The 14,336-nt window shown below is 41.1% G+C and overlaps 1 protein-coding gene, 1 long non-coding RNA gene and 2 other non-coding genes across 8 annotated transcripts; 2 read left to right on the top strand and 2 right to left on the bottom strand.

Annotated features, from left to right (window-relative positions):
- The first annotated feature begins 1,328 nt into the window (after window positions 1–1,328).
- On the top strand, window positions 1,329–13,026 carry dyrk1ab (dual-specificity tyrosine-(Y)-phosphorylation regulated kinase 1A, b). Of its 5 annotated transcripts, none has more exons than XM_051396651.1 (12): window positions 1,329–2,176; window positions 4,109–4,178; window positions 5,828–6,024; window positions 6,338–6,430; window positions 6,564–6,752; window positions 6,977–7,124; window positions 7,232–7,518; window positions 7,690–7,836; window positions 8,121–8,261; window positions 8,408–8,711; window positions 9,014–9,138; window positions 9,402–13,026. In XM_051396651.1, exons 2-12 carry the CDS (start codon window positions 4,166–4,168, stop codon window positions 9,987–9,989), a joined length of 2,232 nt encoding a protein of 743 aa, XP_051252611.1. In that variant the 5' UTR covers window positions 1,329–2,176; window positions 4,109–4,165; the 3' UTR covers window positions 9,990–13,026. The 5 variants fall into 5 exon arrangements, with proteins under 5 accessions (XP_051252611.1, XP_051252613.1, XP_051252612.1 ...); XM_051396652.1 differs by lacking the exon at window positions 1,329–2,176 and adding an exon at window positions 2,919–3,117; XM_051396653.1 differs by lacking the exon at window positions 4,109–4,178.
- Window positions 13,022–14,220, bottom strand: LOC127361768 (uncharacterized). The gene is made up of 2 exons (XR_007884350.1): window positions 13,876–14,220; window positions 13,022–13,566 (listed from the first exon to the last, which is right to left on the bottom strand). It is a non-coding gene; the product is annotated as an uncharacterized LOC127361768 (long non-coding RNA).
- trnap-cgg (transfer RNA proline (anticodon CGG)) lies at window positions 13,282–13,353 on the top strand. The gene has a single exon. It is a non-coding gene; the product is annotated as a tRNA-Pro (tRNA).
- trnap-agg (transfer RNA proline (anticodon AGG)) lies at window positions 13,661–13,732 on the bottom strand. Its single transcript has one exon. It is a non-coding gene; the product is annotated as a tRNA-Pro (tRNA).
- Window positions 14,221–14,336: the final 116 nt, after the last annotated feature.

Genomic DNA, 14,336 nt, shown 5'->3' with positions numbered 1-14,336 from the left:
AGCAGGTGTCAGGCCTTCATTTGTTGTTTGGCTGTGAACAACAAAGATGACATAAAATAATTATATTATATAAATGTACAGAAACTGATGTTGTTAATGTTAGTAATGGAAGAATTTTCAGAATGTTCTTGCAGTACTTGAATGTTGAAGTGGCCCTCCTATGAGATGACAATACCAGCAGTGGCCCCAAGCCAATTTAAGTTTGACCCCTGGAATAAAGAGTTTTGGGAGCAGCAGAAAATCTGTCCTAATCAATCAATCAAATTTACTTTTCACACTGGTTTCATTTTTAACCTTTGGCCTAAGTCCCTCCTCTGACTCTTGTTATTTAGCATTGTTGTTACTCTACACACGCCTGAAGTCTGAAGGGTTAAATAGGGGTTTAAGACAATACTATTTTTATTTCAGAAGACTGTAGTTGAAACTAAAGTATACATTTAAATTTTTTCAGGTATGTTTTAAAACAATAGTCAGCTGCTCATGTGTACATTGAAACATGATTGTCTTGCTGTAATCACTATTCTTGTTCTATAGAGATAATTTCCTAAAGCAACTGCAATGTAAGGGGTGTCAGTCCGCTCTGTGCAAAAATATATCCCAAAGTTTATCTTAGGCATATGAGGCCACAGTAGTCCGAGTTACATGAGTGCAGTGGATCTCTTCCAAACTTAGTGTTTTAGTGAAGTTTTTGTTTCTGTTCTTCCTCTACAGCTCAACAGGGCAACCCTGTCTGTGGAAACACAAAGAGAGAACTTTATACTAAAAAGACTGTAAAGAAAAAGAGGAAATACATTTGTTTTTATTTAAAATATATATTAAACTTATAATAATAATAATAATAATAAAATGATTTTTTTTATTGTTCTTGCTGTTCTTAAGAGAAACCTTATTTTTGCTTTCTGGAAAAAAACTGTTTGAGGGTGGTAAAGGGTGTTTTGGGGAGGGGCTTATGACCTCTGTATTTTTATTATTTTTTTAAAACCCTAGCTATGGCTCTACCTGCAAATTATTTTTGGGTTATTATTCTTCAGGTCACCAACACCAAGAAAGAAAACAGTAAAACACAGAGCCAAACATACTGTGAGAGAAGCAACGTACCACAAAGTCACAATCATAAAAGGCAATGGTAAGTTTCAAAATGTAAAAATAAACACAGTCTGGAGATATGCATCTCTGCCGGATGGTAGCAACAGGCCAAACACGGTTAAAAAAGACAGACAGGGACACCACTGGAGTTATATGTGTCCTGTAACTCTGGCCAGTGAGATTTTATTCGTCATTGGAGCATCCGGGTACTTTATTTTTTGATTGACAGTTGCCATGGCAACAAGCTAGAGCATCGCCATTTTGTCAGGAGGTTTTTTTCCCAGCTCAGTCTTTTCAAATGTTCTCCCTTCCCGCCGGAATAATGCTGTCAGTGGATATATATTTGACGTTTTTGGATATCGAAACGCGTCTAGTGGATCGGATTAAGAAGATCAAGAGGCCGACGTTTTAACATTGTTGAAATAATTAGGCGGCGCCGCACTAACTCAGTTGTCCGTGTCTCTGGTCCACCGGGCCGGTTCACTGCGCAGGTTTGGACCGCGCGCCATTTTGTGAAAATTGACACAAAATTCCTAACCAAAATTATCAGAGGACACGGTTTCTGTTTCATGTTTAAAACAGTCTGGGTTTAACCGCACTGTCGTATTTATCGAAGAGGCCGACGCTACACTTTGCACAGACAACGAAAATAAGAATTTGGCATAACGTTTATTTAGCCGTAGCTGGACCTGTTAGCTTGAGGCTAGCCAGAGAAGCTACAGCTAGCCAGGGCAGGTAGCTAATGCTAGCTGCGTTCATTTTGTCAACTAGCTAGCCAGTTCGCTAAGGTTAGCTAGTAAGTTATGCGTGCTAGTTAACGTTAGCATGTTGCTAGTCACCAGCTGATAGTAACGATAGTCAAAAGTTGCTTCGATCGCCGATGTTGCTCGTCAAAGCTGGGGATATGAAAAGCGTGTTAAATCTGGCTGCCGGCGGATTATTTTAAGAGTTTGTGCCGAGCAGAGGACGGGGATTGGATTTATCGTTGACATTACTCGCTAACCGTGCAGGGAGGGGAGAAATCTCAAGCTGGATAAGTTTCCTCATCATACAGGTTATTGGACTTTAAATGAAGATCGTGCCATCAGAGGTGAGTGCAATTCTAACACGTTATCCTCGACATCAAGCTCAACATTTCACGGTAGCGGCACCTGCGGATGTTATATATATTATATTATATATATATAAATGTAACGCGAATGGTTAACAATGATGGACGCGACAGCGAAGTTGAGAATGGTAGCTTATGGTAACGTTATGGCGGCTAGCTAACATTTCGTGGCGGTGCCGACACCGCTGAAGCCAGCGTTAACATTTGCTTCCAGTCAGGAGGTCACCGGACTACTGGTAGCGGGAGACGGGGGCAGTTTTTCCCCGGTTGTTGTGAGCCAGACGGTGCGACGGGATCGTGTGGGCTTGGACGGAGAGTCATGCTGGCACGGTGTTAACGTTACAGCTAACCCTGCGATATTAACACACTGTCATTGTATGATATAAGCGAAATGTTGCCGTTTGATTTCCTCCCAATGCAATACCTGACTGTGTTTATATTTTATATATATATATATATGTGTGTGTGTGTGTGTTTGTGTGTGTTTTAGAGTTACACAGTGCGGAAGCTCACCTAGCTAACCTGGCTAACGCCTGGTAGCTAATTCGGCTAACCTGGCTAATGGTTAACGTTGACTTGTTGACGAACCAGCTGAATGGGCCCCGCAACCCGCTGGCTCAAACACAGCGTCACTAGCTAGCGTTAACGCTGGATTGGTGAGAGATATGCTCGCTTGTCCCGCAGTTTTTTTTTTTTCTTCTTCTTCTTCTTCTTTCCAGGGGGGGGTAACGTTAACGACGACAACGTTTTAGCTAGTTAGACCGCTAACGGTAAACGTGAGCCCCGAATACGTTTTGCCCATTTATATACGACGGGGATCGGAGGCACACACACGGACGATAATGTAGAGAGAGAGGACGCAAATTAACACTGAATATGCTTTCTAAATTCCAACCATGACGAGATCTACCCCATCATCTGTAAGTACAGGTCTACCCGGGCACCGTCTTTATACACGAACCGCAGGCTTTTAATTGTTTTGGATGGGTTGCGTTTGATTCAGCTTTCGGAGTGGATCTAATCGGTTGGGCGTGAGAAGATGACACATAGGCTTGTTACTGAGGTCTTTAGCTATCACTTATGATATGATACAGCTACTAATAGCAAGCTAGCTGTCGTTATATTTACACCTAAATAGGCCCCTTGATGCCGTGATGATGAGTCGAGTCCGGAAAGGAACTGTTCAATATGTCAGTACTGAAAATGAAGAATAATCAAAGGTTTAGGAGAGAGTAAAAAAAAAAAAAAAGCTACAAGTGCGCTTGCACAATGGCTTTGTGGTCAAATACAGCTTAGATTTTACCTAGTAGGGTTAGTGGGTTTTTTTTTTTTTTAAACGTCAAATTCAACCTATAGTTAGGTTAGTCTGATATCAGGTATTGTTTGTAAAAAAAAAAAAAAAAAATGGGCTCAAACCAAACTTTTTAAATTCTTTGTCAATTTGCATAATCCTGTACAGTAATTTTAGTTGGGCTACCTATTTTTTAAAAGTATATTTCAGGTCTTTAACTATTATTTAACAGGTATATTGACAAAGGACATGATGGGAGTAGATCTTGTTAAGTCCACAGTAATATTAATCCTGAAGTGTTATGTAGTCTAGGCCTCTCTGAGTGACAGTTTAACAAGAGCTTCAAATCTTTTGTGTTTTGGAAATGTAATTGCCTGGGCATTAGTTGCTTTTGAATGTTGATCTACAAGCAGCTTACTTCTTTTATTTTTATTTTAGCTTTTTAAAAAAATCCCCCAAAGTTCACACATTTACCCCAAGCCACACTTTTTAAAGTTTTGGGGGTGCCCTCTGTTCTTTAGGGGTCCTCTGTTCTCCTTCTCAACAAAAGTTAAACCACTGTGAAGTTAAATCCCCACCAAAGATGCACAATGATAATGATCTGTTTTTATTCTTTGTAGTGGGTTGTGGTTTGCTGCTGGACTCTCCTCCCAGGATGATATGAAATTTTACAGGAGATGATGCATCCAGGTTAGCTGCTATATATTAAGCCTTAACCCTTTGGTGGGAAGGGTTACATCTAAGATCTTCTTCTCTATCAGTTCTTTTGCTTTTTTTGAATTTGACATCCAGACTGACACATTTTAGCACCTTCTTAAGTGGGGAGAAGTCAAACAACCATTATTCAGATAGGCCAATGTAGAATTAAAATGTGCATTTAATGCAGTTTACTTTTTATTTGAAAGAGCTTAAAGTGATTAAAATTGGACATAATTGTTTTCAGGTCTTAGCTGAACAAACAACAAAAATGGACACATCATATCATGACAAATCAGTCTTGTAATTTCAGTCCTTTGAATTTAAATGTATATAAAATGATTAAAAAGAAAATTATTGGATTTAAGCTTATGTCATTTAACGTAATTAGTTTTATTTTAACAGTTTAGTTGTGTCCATCGTTGCAGCATTATTTTTTTATTAAAAAAATATTTTTACAATAGATCAAAACATTAAAAAAATATATATAATATGTGTATATGTATTCATATATAGCGAGATATATAGATATAGATATATAGAATAAATAAAATATCTTAGTTTCTTAAAATACAGCCTTTCCCTGTGCTCTACCATCTTACAGTTCCTCTTATTTCTGTCAGTGGATGTGTATTTTTTCCTTTTCCAAAGCTGGGTCAGCTTTCTAATGCTCTCAGATGGAGTGCAGGTTTTGGGCTGTGCAGCTATTTTGCTGTCAGGCTCTTGTGTTGAAAGCAGCGTCTAAGTGTGCCAAAGTTCAATTTTATTTCTTGTTTATTTCTTGTTTTCTCATTGGAAAATGGGAGCAGCTCTGCCCTGGCAACAAAAGTAGGCTATTTGCATACTGCGTTGTGATTGGTCTGTGCATTGATGGGCTTGCCAAATCACGCTGTATCTCTGTGGTGATAGGCTATGCTAATTAGGTGCTGTTGCTGGGATTCTGAATAGTGGTTACTGTGTAGCACTGGTGAATTGTGTTGTCTGGTGAGAGATGCTGATAGCTGAACATGCTATTTGATAATTTTTTGATTCCTTCTGGCTTAAAATGAAGGATGATTCACTGTATAGTGTGGAGATGCTTTATTTTCACCCCTTTTCACTGTTAAACCTGCTGTTTTGCTCCTTTTTCTTCACAAAGGTTGATATATTACTGTTATAATTTATTTTGTGGTTATCCTTTGATGCATTTTTCTTAGTTTACATGTTTAACAAAAGACACTGTATTAACCTGACATTTCTTTTAACAATGAATTAATCCTTGTTATTGTTCTCAACATCTTATGGTGTTTTTTGTCTGTGTTAAAGCATGAGCTTGATGATTTCAACATACATGTAAATATTAGACATTTATAATTTGCATTTTGCATATTTCTTTCTGTCCCAAAGGTACATTTAGACCTTTTTGTGTTAAGGAAATTGTCACTGCTTGGATTAAGCAGCAAATAATGCCTATTTATATTGAATCTGTACAATAAGTAGCACATATTTACCTGTATTATTTTGAGGGCAAAAATCTCTTGTGTTAAAGAGGAAATACAGCTGGTTATAGCTACAGTACTACCCTATTTCCTTCATTGTGCTTTGTTGCCTATAATGCTGAATTAAGGTAATATGCAACTCATAGCAGTGTTAATTTCTTCCAGGAGGAGAGACTTCAGCATGCAAACCTTCGTCCGTCCGGCTTGCGCCCTCTTTTTCTTTACACACTGCTGGTCTTCAGATGGCTGCTCCAATGCCCCATACGCACCAGCAGTACAGTGACCGCCACCAGCCAAGCACTGACCAATCTGTTACGGTCTTACCGTACAGCGACCAGACACCACAGCTCACTGCCAATCAGGTACACTAACCCTACCCTACTCCAGCTGTTGGATTGCTTTAAGTCTTAATGTGTAGTGTTACAAGAATTGCAATACTTAATGTGATATGAAAGTCTACTTCCCTTTTTGCTGCTGTCACCAGGCAGAGTAGCTGCTTGTCAAATGTTCTTTCAGTCTAGCCATTTAATATTGTGCAACGTTTATTGTATTAAATTTATGAATTGCTTCTAAGATTTATCATTTGCAATTTAGATTAGTCCCTGTTATTTACAAAAGTATTGCGCATATTTGTTTGTTTATGAAATGTTGTGATTTTCCCTTTCTATACTTCAGAGGCACATGCCCCAGTGCTTTCGTGACCCAACTTCAGCTCCCCTGAGGAAGCTCTCCATTGACCTTATCAAAACATACAAACACATCAATGAGGTTAGATTTGTTTTTCATTGAAGACATATTTCTGTATCATTTGTTTGTTACATTGTAAAGATTTGACATTTTAAAAAGTTAAGAGTAAGATAAAGATTTTGATCATGTGAATTGTGTTATTGTTCATTTTTAGGTGTATTATGCAAAAAAGAAGCGACGGCACCAACAGGGTCAGGGTGAAGACTCCAGTCACAAAAAAGAGAGGAAGGTCTTTAATGATGGCTATGACGATGATAACTATGACTACATCGTCAAGAATGGGGAGAAGTGGATGGACCGATATGAGATTGATTCCTTGATAGGAAAAGGATCATTTGGACAGGTGCTTAATTACTAACTACTCACACATACACACAGTCTTGAGTTTGGAGGAACAATTAATGGTTTTATTTTGTTCTCTATAAAAAAAACCTCAAGATATTTGAAGCCACTTGCTGAAGATTTTTCATTTGCAGTCAACATTTGAAATGTTGATGTGTATTACCACACAAACAATTCTGATTTTACTTTCTGGAATATTACAATATGCTTTTGTGGTATCTTTAGGTTGTGAAAGCATATGACCGTGCTGAGCAGGAATGGGTTGCCATTAAGATCATCAAGAACAAGAAAGCTTTCCTCAATCAAGCCCAGATTGAAGTGCGCCTCCTAGAGCTCATGAACAAACATGATACCGAGATGAAATACTACATCGGTAATGCACTCTTGAAATTTGCCTCTAATCTGACTAAACACATAAAATAAATTTAAAAGCATTTTTCCTGTATTTGACTAACTTGGGTACAATTTGGTTTTCTTCAGTTCACCTAAAGCGTCACTTCATGTTCCGGAACCACCTCTGCCTCGTGTTTGAGATGCTTTCATATAACCTGTATGATCTACTCCGAAATACCAACTTCCGTGGCGTCTCACTCAACCTCACCCGGAAGTTTGCCCAGCAGCTATGCACGGCGCTGCTCTTCCTGGCCACGCCTGAGCTCAGCATCATCCACTGTGACCTGAAGCCTGAGAACATCCTCCTCTGTAACCCCAAGAGGAGTGCCATCAAAATAGTGGACTTTGGCAGCTCATGCCAACTGGGACAAAGGGTATCTAGCTGCAGTTTTTCCTTATCAGCAATAAAATGAATGTATGCAAGAATGTCCCTTCGACATTTCTGATAGTTGTTGCTTCAAAACAACACATTAGGTGTAATGAATAGGTAATTCACAGTTTACAGGCAAATGGGGAGTCTGACCGGCTGTGCTTTCTTTTTGTAGATATACCAATATATCCAGAGTCGCTTCTACCGTTCCCCAGAGGTGCTGCTGGGAATGCCCTATGACCTGGCCATTGACATGTGGTCCCTGGGTTGCATCTTGGTAGAGATGCACACTGGAGAACCTCTCTTCAGCGGAGCCAATGAGGTATAAAGAAAGTGAAAGACTACTCAGACATGTTCTGTGTTGTGTTTTATAATATAACTGTGAATGACATTGATGAGCCTAAAACATATCACACAACACTCAGGTGTCAAGCTTTGAAATTGTTGTCTCCAGTTATTGTGGCCACTCGTCTGAGCCTAAATATTTTGACAATTGTCATCTCAGAATTGGGACTTTTGATGACATTTAACTTCACATACACCGCATATAGAAATGTATCCAGTGTGTAAATGTTACAGTAACTTGATCACTAACGTTTCCCCCAGGTGGACCAGATGAACAAAATAGTCGAGGTTCTTGGTATCCCGCCTAATCACATAATGGACCTAGCCCCAAAAGCCAGGAAGTTCTTTGAGAAGCTTTCGGATGGTACATGGAGTGTTAAGAAGACCAAAGATGGCAAAAGGGTAAGCTCAGTTCTTTGCTGCAGTTAGACTCTGACTTAAATTTGTGTTTTTGTGATCATTGTTAAAAACGAGGTAGATTGTGTGATCATATACTTGAGTCATGGTTGAGCAAATCTCTTAATCTTTGCGTCGTCTGCCTTAAACAGTATAAGCCTCCAGCCTCGCGGAAGCTCCACTCCATCCTAGGTGTGGAGACAGGGGGTCCAGGTGGCCGGCGGGCGGGGGAGTCTGGCCATGCTGTTGCTGACTACTTGAAGTTCAAGGACCTGATCCTCCGGATGTTGGACTATGACCCTAAGAGCCGCATCCAGCCCTACTATGCCCTGCAGCACAGCTTCTTCAAGAAGACTGCGGACGAGGGGACCAATACAAGCAGCAGCGTGTCTACAAGCCCCGCATTAGAGCAGTCCCAGTCTTCAGGAACCACCTCCAGCACCTCCTCTAGTTCAGGTAACTGTCAGCAGAAAACTATGGGCAGACGCTCCACTGTTCTTCCTTTACAGTAGTGAAGCATATTGTCAGTTGTGTGTTCTAAGATAACACAAGAAATTGATCATACCACTTCCCTACAATGATCTTTTTGTAAGGGGTATTTATTTTGTGGAACTTGGTATCAATACTGTAAACTGTAGCAAGTTATTAACAAGAAATAATAATATTTAAACTGTTGAATCTAATCCTGTTGTACCATACGACATATTTTATGTGCTGGTATTAAGGCTGCACTCGTGACACTTCTGTTTAATCCTAAGGAGGATCATCTGGGACAAGTACCAGTGGCAGAGCAAGATCGGACCCTACCCATCACCACTTGCACAGTGGAGGACACTTCGGCACGGCCCTGCCTGCCATCGATGGTGACAGCCTCTGCCCACAGGTCAGTTCGTGATCTGGAACGATCTGAAATTTTATCCGATACTGAGCAGAGTGGTGGTTTTAAACAACAACAAAATTAATACATTTGTCTAATAAACAACTGATAACAAACAAAACAAATGATTTTATGGAAGTGTGACTGTCTCAGTGCTTCCTAAACTGAGAATGATATCAACCTTTAAACTTTATTTCATTAAGTGTACTGAAAACCAGTATGCAGCCATATTCCACAACTGACGCTTGTTATTTCCTTGACGTTGACAGGCAAGACAGCCTTACCCACCCCCACTGGTGTGGGGAGGTGGCGTTGGACCAGAGTCAGTCACTGGAGAGACCCACCCAGTCCAGGAGACCACCTTCCATGTTCCCCCTCAGCACCCTAAGGCCCTGCATCCCCACTCACATACTCATCACCACCACGGGCAGATGATGGCTACACGGCCACGCCCACGCCACTACACCTCCCCGACACACAGCTCCTCGACACAGGACTCCATGGAGGTGGTTCATGGCCATCTGTCCATGACCTCCCTGTCTTCCTCTGCCTCCTCTTCCTCTACATCGTCCTCTTCCACTGGGAACCATGGCAACCAGGCCTACCAGCTCCGCCATTTGCCTGCCGGAGCCCTTGACTTTGGTCAGAATGGTGGGCTGAGCATGGGGCTAGGTGCCTTCTCGAACCCACGGCAGGAGACTGGCATGGCAGCGCACCCTGCATTCTCCATGGGCACGAACACAGGGCCTGCCCACTACCTAGCGGAAGGCCACCTGGGCATGAGGCAGGGCATGGACCGGGAGGAGTCTCCAATGACTGGAGTGTGTGTGCAGCAGAGTTCTATGGCCAGCTCGTGACTGCACTGACATTTGGCTGTGTGTTCCCCCTGTGCGTCATTTTTAAGGTGGTGTTTTTTACTACAAGGTGTGTTGAGAACAAAAGCTGCTCACGTCAGAAGGGAGATATCACTGAACCGCTACTACAGAGAAAAACCTTTGTTAAAAAGTATATATGTAATTTTCATCAGTTTTTCTTTTGCAATCATTAGGCACAAAATAATACTGCGGAATAACCATAGTGAGATTGAGACATCCATCTTACCATTTCACCAGTTTCATGTAACCACCAAGTAATCACCATATGGTATTATGTGGCAAAATCTTCTAAGGAGCATTTCAGAGCGAAGTTTGAAGCTGTTTTGCAGGTAGCTGTTGGTGATGAAATGCTTGGCGTCCTCTTTCGGTTCAAACCGTGGACTGCCTGACATTACTGTTCCACTGGTTCTTAATTATTTTGCCCTTTTTAAGTGAAATTTCTCGTAAAAGCTGCTTGTAAATCCTGTAGCTTGACAATGAGGGGAATTGTTTGCGGTGATATTTCTTGTTGTTGGTCGGTATTGTGTAACTCTGTTAAAGGGGAGCACATAGCAGTGGAGTCCCTGTAGCGTGTGCTGGCCGGGTGGAGAGGAGACCCCGCAGGTGGATACTGACACCAACCGGGTCAAAGGAGAGGGAAGCACCACCCCTCAGGCCTAGAGGCCCCGTAGTCCTGCAAGCTGCAACCGGGCCCGGCACAGATGAGAGCAGCGATGGGGCACGGGAGACGAAAGGATCCAGCCCAGTGAAAGGAAGACAGTCAGTGGCTGGTTCTAGATAACCCTTTGGCCTTATGACTCATGGACTTGGAATGGGATGGAGCTGGACATTATCATTTGAATTAAGATGGCTTTTCTCTATTTTTCTCTCTAGACAGCCCTTAATTCTTTAAGGAAATTAAAAACAACTTAGAAAAGGTAAATAAGAATGGTAATTTGAGGCCTTTCTCGACAAAGATTTCTTCTTCAGCAGGGCCCCACATAACAGGGTCTTATTGTACACAACAACCTCCTAAACATTACTTCCTTGAAAATCTTATTCACTGATTAAGGATTTTGCAGTGGAAAGAACTATCTATTCCAGAGTCTACCCTTTTATGTTTTGTTATTTTTCCCTTTTGCATGTAGTTCCTCATCAGAACCACCTGCACAAGTCTCTCCATCCAAAACATGGAAACTGAAGAAAAAAATGAGTTAAGTGACTGCCTTTTTTCTCCTCAAATTATGCTGTGAATTTTACAAGAATTTATTTTCCCTTTGGATATGTTTTTATACCAAAGCAGTTGTTTTATAGCATATAGGTGTCTGTAACCAATAATGTAGCAGTTCACCACTTTGACGCAAAGTTTATCAAGATCTTATTTTAACGTCAATACAAACAGCTGCAATATATTACTTTAGCAAAACTGGAGACCGTTGTTGAGACCGTTGGCTATTGTGTATTCTGGCCAGATTTGTTTGCAACGTTTTACCAAAACTGTTTCCATATTAATTGGTAGATTATTTTGGGAGTCTTTTAAAACTTTGGTATGTTAGAGAATTTGGTAGTTACTCTGCAGGCTCCGGAGTAGCAAGATAGAAGCTGATGGTTTAAAAAAAAAAAGGAGACTAATGCGTTCTATTTCTGTGTCGTCGTTTTTCTTTTGCCCCCATCATACTATTTCAAAGGGTTTTGCTGCCTTTCATACATCATTTGGTCAACTTGGCTAGTTTCTGCCGTGAAGCAAGACTTAATGTCATTGTCTTGGCAGGGTAAGGATAATTGTGTTGAATGGTATTTTTCTGGATTTGGTAGGGCAGATCCCCCATGATTGTTGTCCTATTCAAAGGGAAAGGGTGTCCGTCAGCCCACAATCACATGCTTTGCCTAAGCAGACATGCATGTCCTCAAAACATTACAGTCAATAACCAGATTTTTTTTTTATATCAGGGATTTTGAAGTGCTTTCTTTCTTCTGTTGCTCATTTTACCAGCTTTGAAATTAGACAGAAAAACCTGCCCACAGCCACCATTCAAATTAAGGGCAGGCCACAGGTCATGCTGTTGCCATTTTAAAGGAGAAACCATCATAAGAAATCATGCTTGGTATTTCCACAAACACAAATGTAAAGCTACCTATATTGAGATTGGGGTTTTATCTGGATGTCAAGGTTAATTGCAAATTTGCAATCATTTTTCATACCCCGCAGAATTTGAGACATTTAGAAATTGCCAGTGGTTTTATTACTGGCACTCATACTGGTACTAAACATTCCAAAAATAAAGACTGAAGAAAAAAAATTGACTGCAGTGACTCGTAAGTGTGCGCCTATTTCAGATCATGCTGATTGACCTCTTATTTAGAGCAGTTGTCATGAAATGCAGCCCCTTTTTAATAGTTGAAATAGAATTTATGTATATATTTATATTTTTTTAATAAAGGAAGTATAGAACTCACTACCTTGCTCCTGCTGGTATGTTGATTATGTTTGTCAATTTGGTGACCATTCAGTGGGCAGGAACTCCTGTTTTCTTAGTGGCAAAACCTTGCCTTTTGGCAAAGGTACTTGACTACATCAGGACAACACTATGAGGTAGGGTTTGAATCAAACAGGGAAAGCTAGATCTTCAAACCTTAATAATTTTCACAGGGTATATTGTAAGTGCATGTACATCACAAACCTTACTTTTTGGTTATATGAGAAGCACATGGTTGAAAAAAAGGTTCCATCTTTCATAAGCCTGTTGAGTTTGTGGGTTATACACAAACACGTATACTTGTTGACATATCTGAACACCCAACAGAAGTTGAAATCCTCTTATTTAATTTGGATTTATCCTTTTCATTTTTGATTTCACATTTTTTCACTTTTTTTGTACATGCAACATGCACTATAGAATTGAACAGCATGGGGGAAAGGATAAGTCCATGTATCCACAGATTGTAAGATCTAGTCAAGACTTTGCTGTGTTTATGACAATGCCCTTTGTATTATATTAAGACAGTCTTATGTATGATATATAAAAAGAAGTTAATTGAATTGCTCTGTGTGTCTTTATTGTTCTCTGACAACTTCATTAGCCACTTTACAAGAAGTCTTCACCCTTCACCCTTCACCCCTGGTAACAAAATCATACATAATCCCAAGAAAGACATAATCTCACAGTGCTTTCGCTATCGTTACCATGCCTAGAGCACATCAATTTACATAACAAAGACAAAAAGATTATGCAATGCCCGACTATGTCTTGTTACAGAATTTTATAAAAGATGAGGAGCTCCGTCCATACGTTCCGGCTCGTTGGTCTAGGGGTATGATTCTCGCTTCGGGTGCGAGAGGTCCCGGGTTCAAATCCCGGACGAGCCCTCTATCTTTTGCTACACAGGGAGGGGCGTTGCTACGCGCCGACGGACTGCGGCTAATACGTGAATGCGTAGGAACACGAAGCAGCCTCAAAGGATATGGTGAGGATGGATGCCACTCGCCTCACCCCCATCCCCATTCCTGCTGTCTCTGCAAGGTTTCCGGGGGCTCGCCATTGTCCCTGTGCTTGCATGTTGCTGTCCGTCTCGAGGGGCCCTGGCCACAGAAAACACAGTGTGCATGTATCTTCGCCACAAAAACGCACTGATAATGCTGCCGAAGCATAGGGTGGGGGGAGAAAATAAAAGGCGGGCTCGTCCGGGATTTGAACCCGGGACCTCTCGCACCCTAAGCGAGAATCATACCCCTAGACCAACGAGCCAGGTATCAATACCATCACATCAGCCACGTTTAGTACCTGGGTTGAACACTAACGTTACCTCATATCTTCTCTTACTTTTATATCGTACATTTATCCATATTATAAACATTATAGCAAAGCTTTTACAGTAATAAATAACGTACATGCGGTTAAGTAGCCACTGATCGAGAGGAATCCGTGAGGGGAACCAATAGCAACACACAACGTCAGCTAGCGTTTATCGATTGGATTACTTTTCTAGAATAGCACTACATACGGTCAGTTAATGGTCTACATCAGAAACAGGTCATCGCATGATAGCCAGCGTACATCAACCAGTTCAGTAAATACAATGACCATCAAACGGGTCGCCCCATCCCTGTAGCTGGCTAACAGTTAGCTCCTGTCTTGCAGTGATGTGGCCGGTTGATGGCAGCAGACCGCGCTCCCTGAAGAGCCGCTGCAACCATGTCCAACGGCGAAGAAGAAACATCGGTTGGCTGTCTTTTCATTGGTCGACAGAATAGATCTGGAACGCGAACGACCAATAGTTGCGCCTCAGAGTTTAGAGAAGGCCAATCAGATTAATTGTGGGCGGGGCATAGCTCTGCAAAAATCGACCTAC

The sequence above is a fragment of the Dicentrarchus labrax genome, unplaced genomic scaffold, assembly GCF_905237075.1.
Source record: "Dicentrarchus labrax unplaced genomic scaffold, dlabrax2021, whole genome shotgun sequence".
In the NCBI taxonomy this organism is placed as follows: Eukaryota; Metazoa; Chordata; class Actinopteri; family Moronidae; genus Dicentrarchus; species Dicentrarchus labrax.
This window is presented reverse-complemented; position numbering and strand designations above follow the sequence as displayed.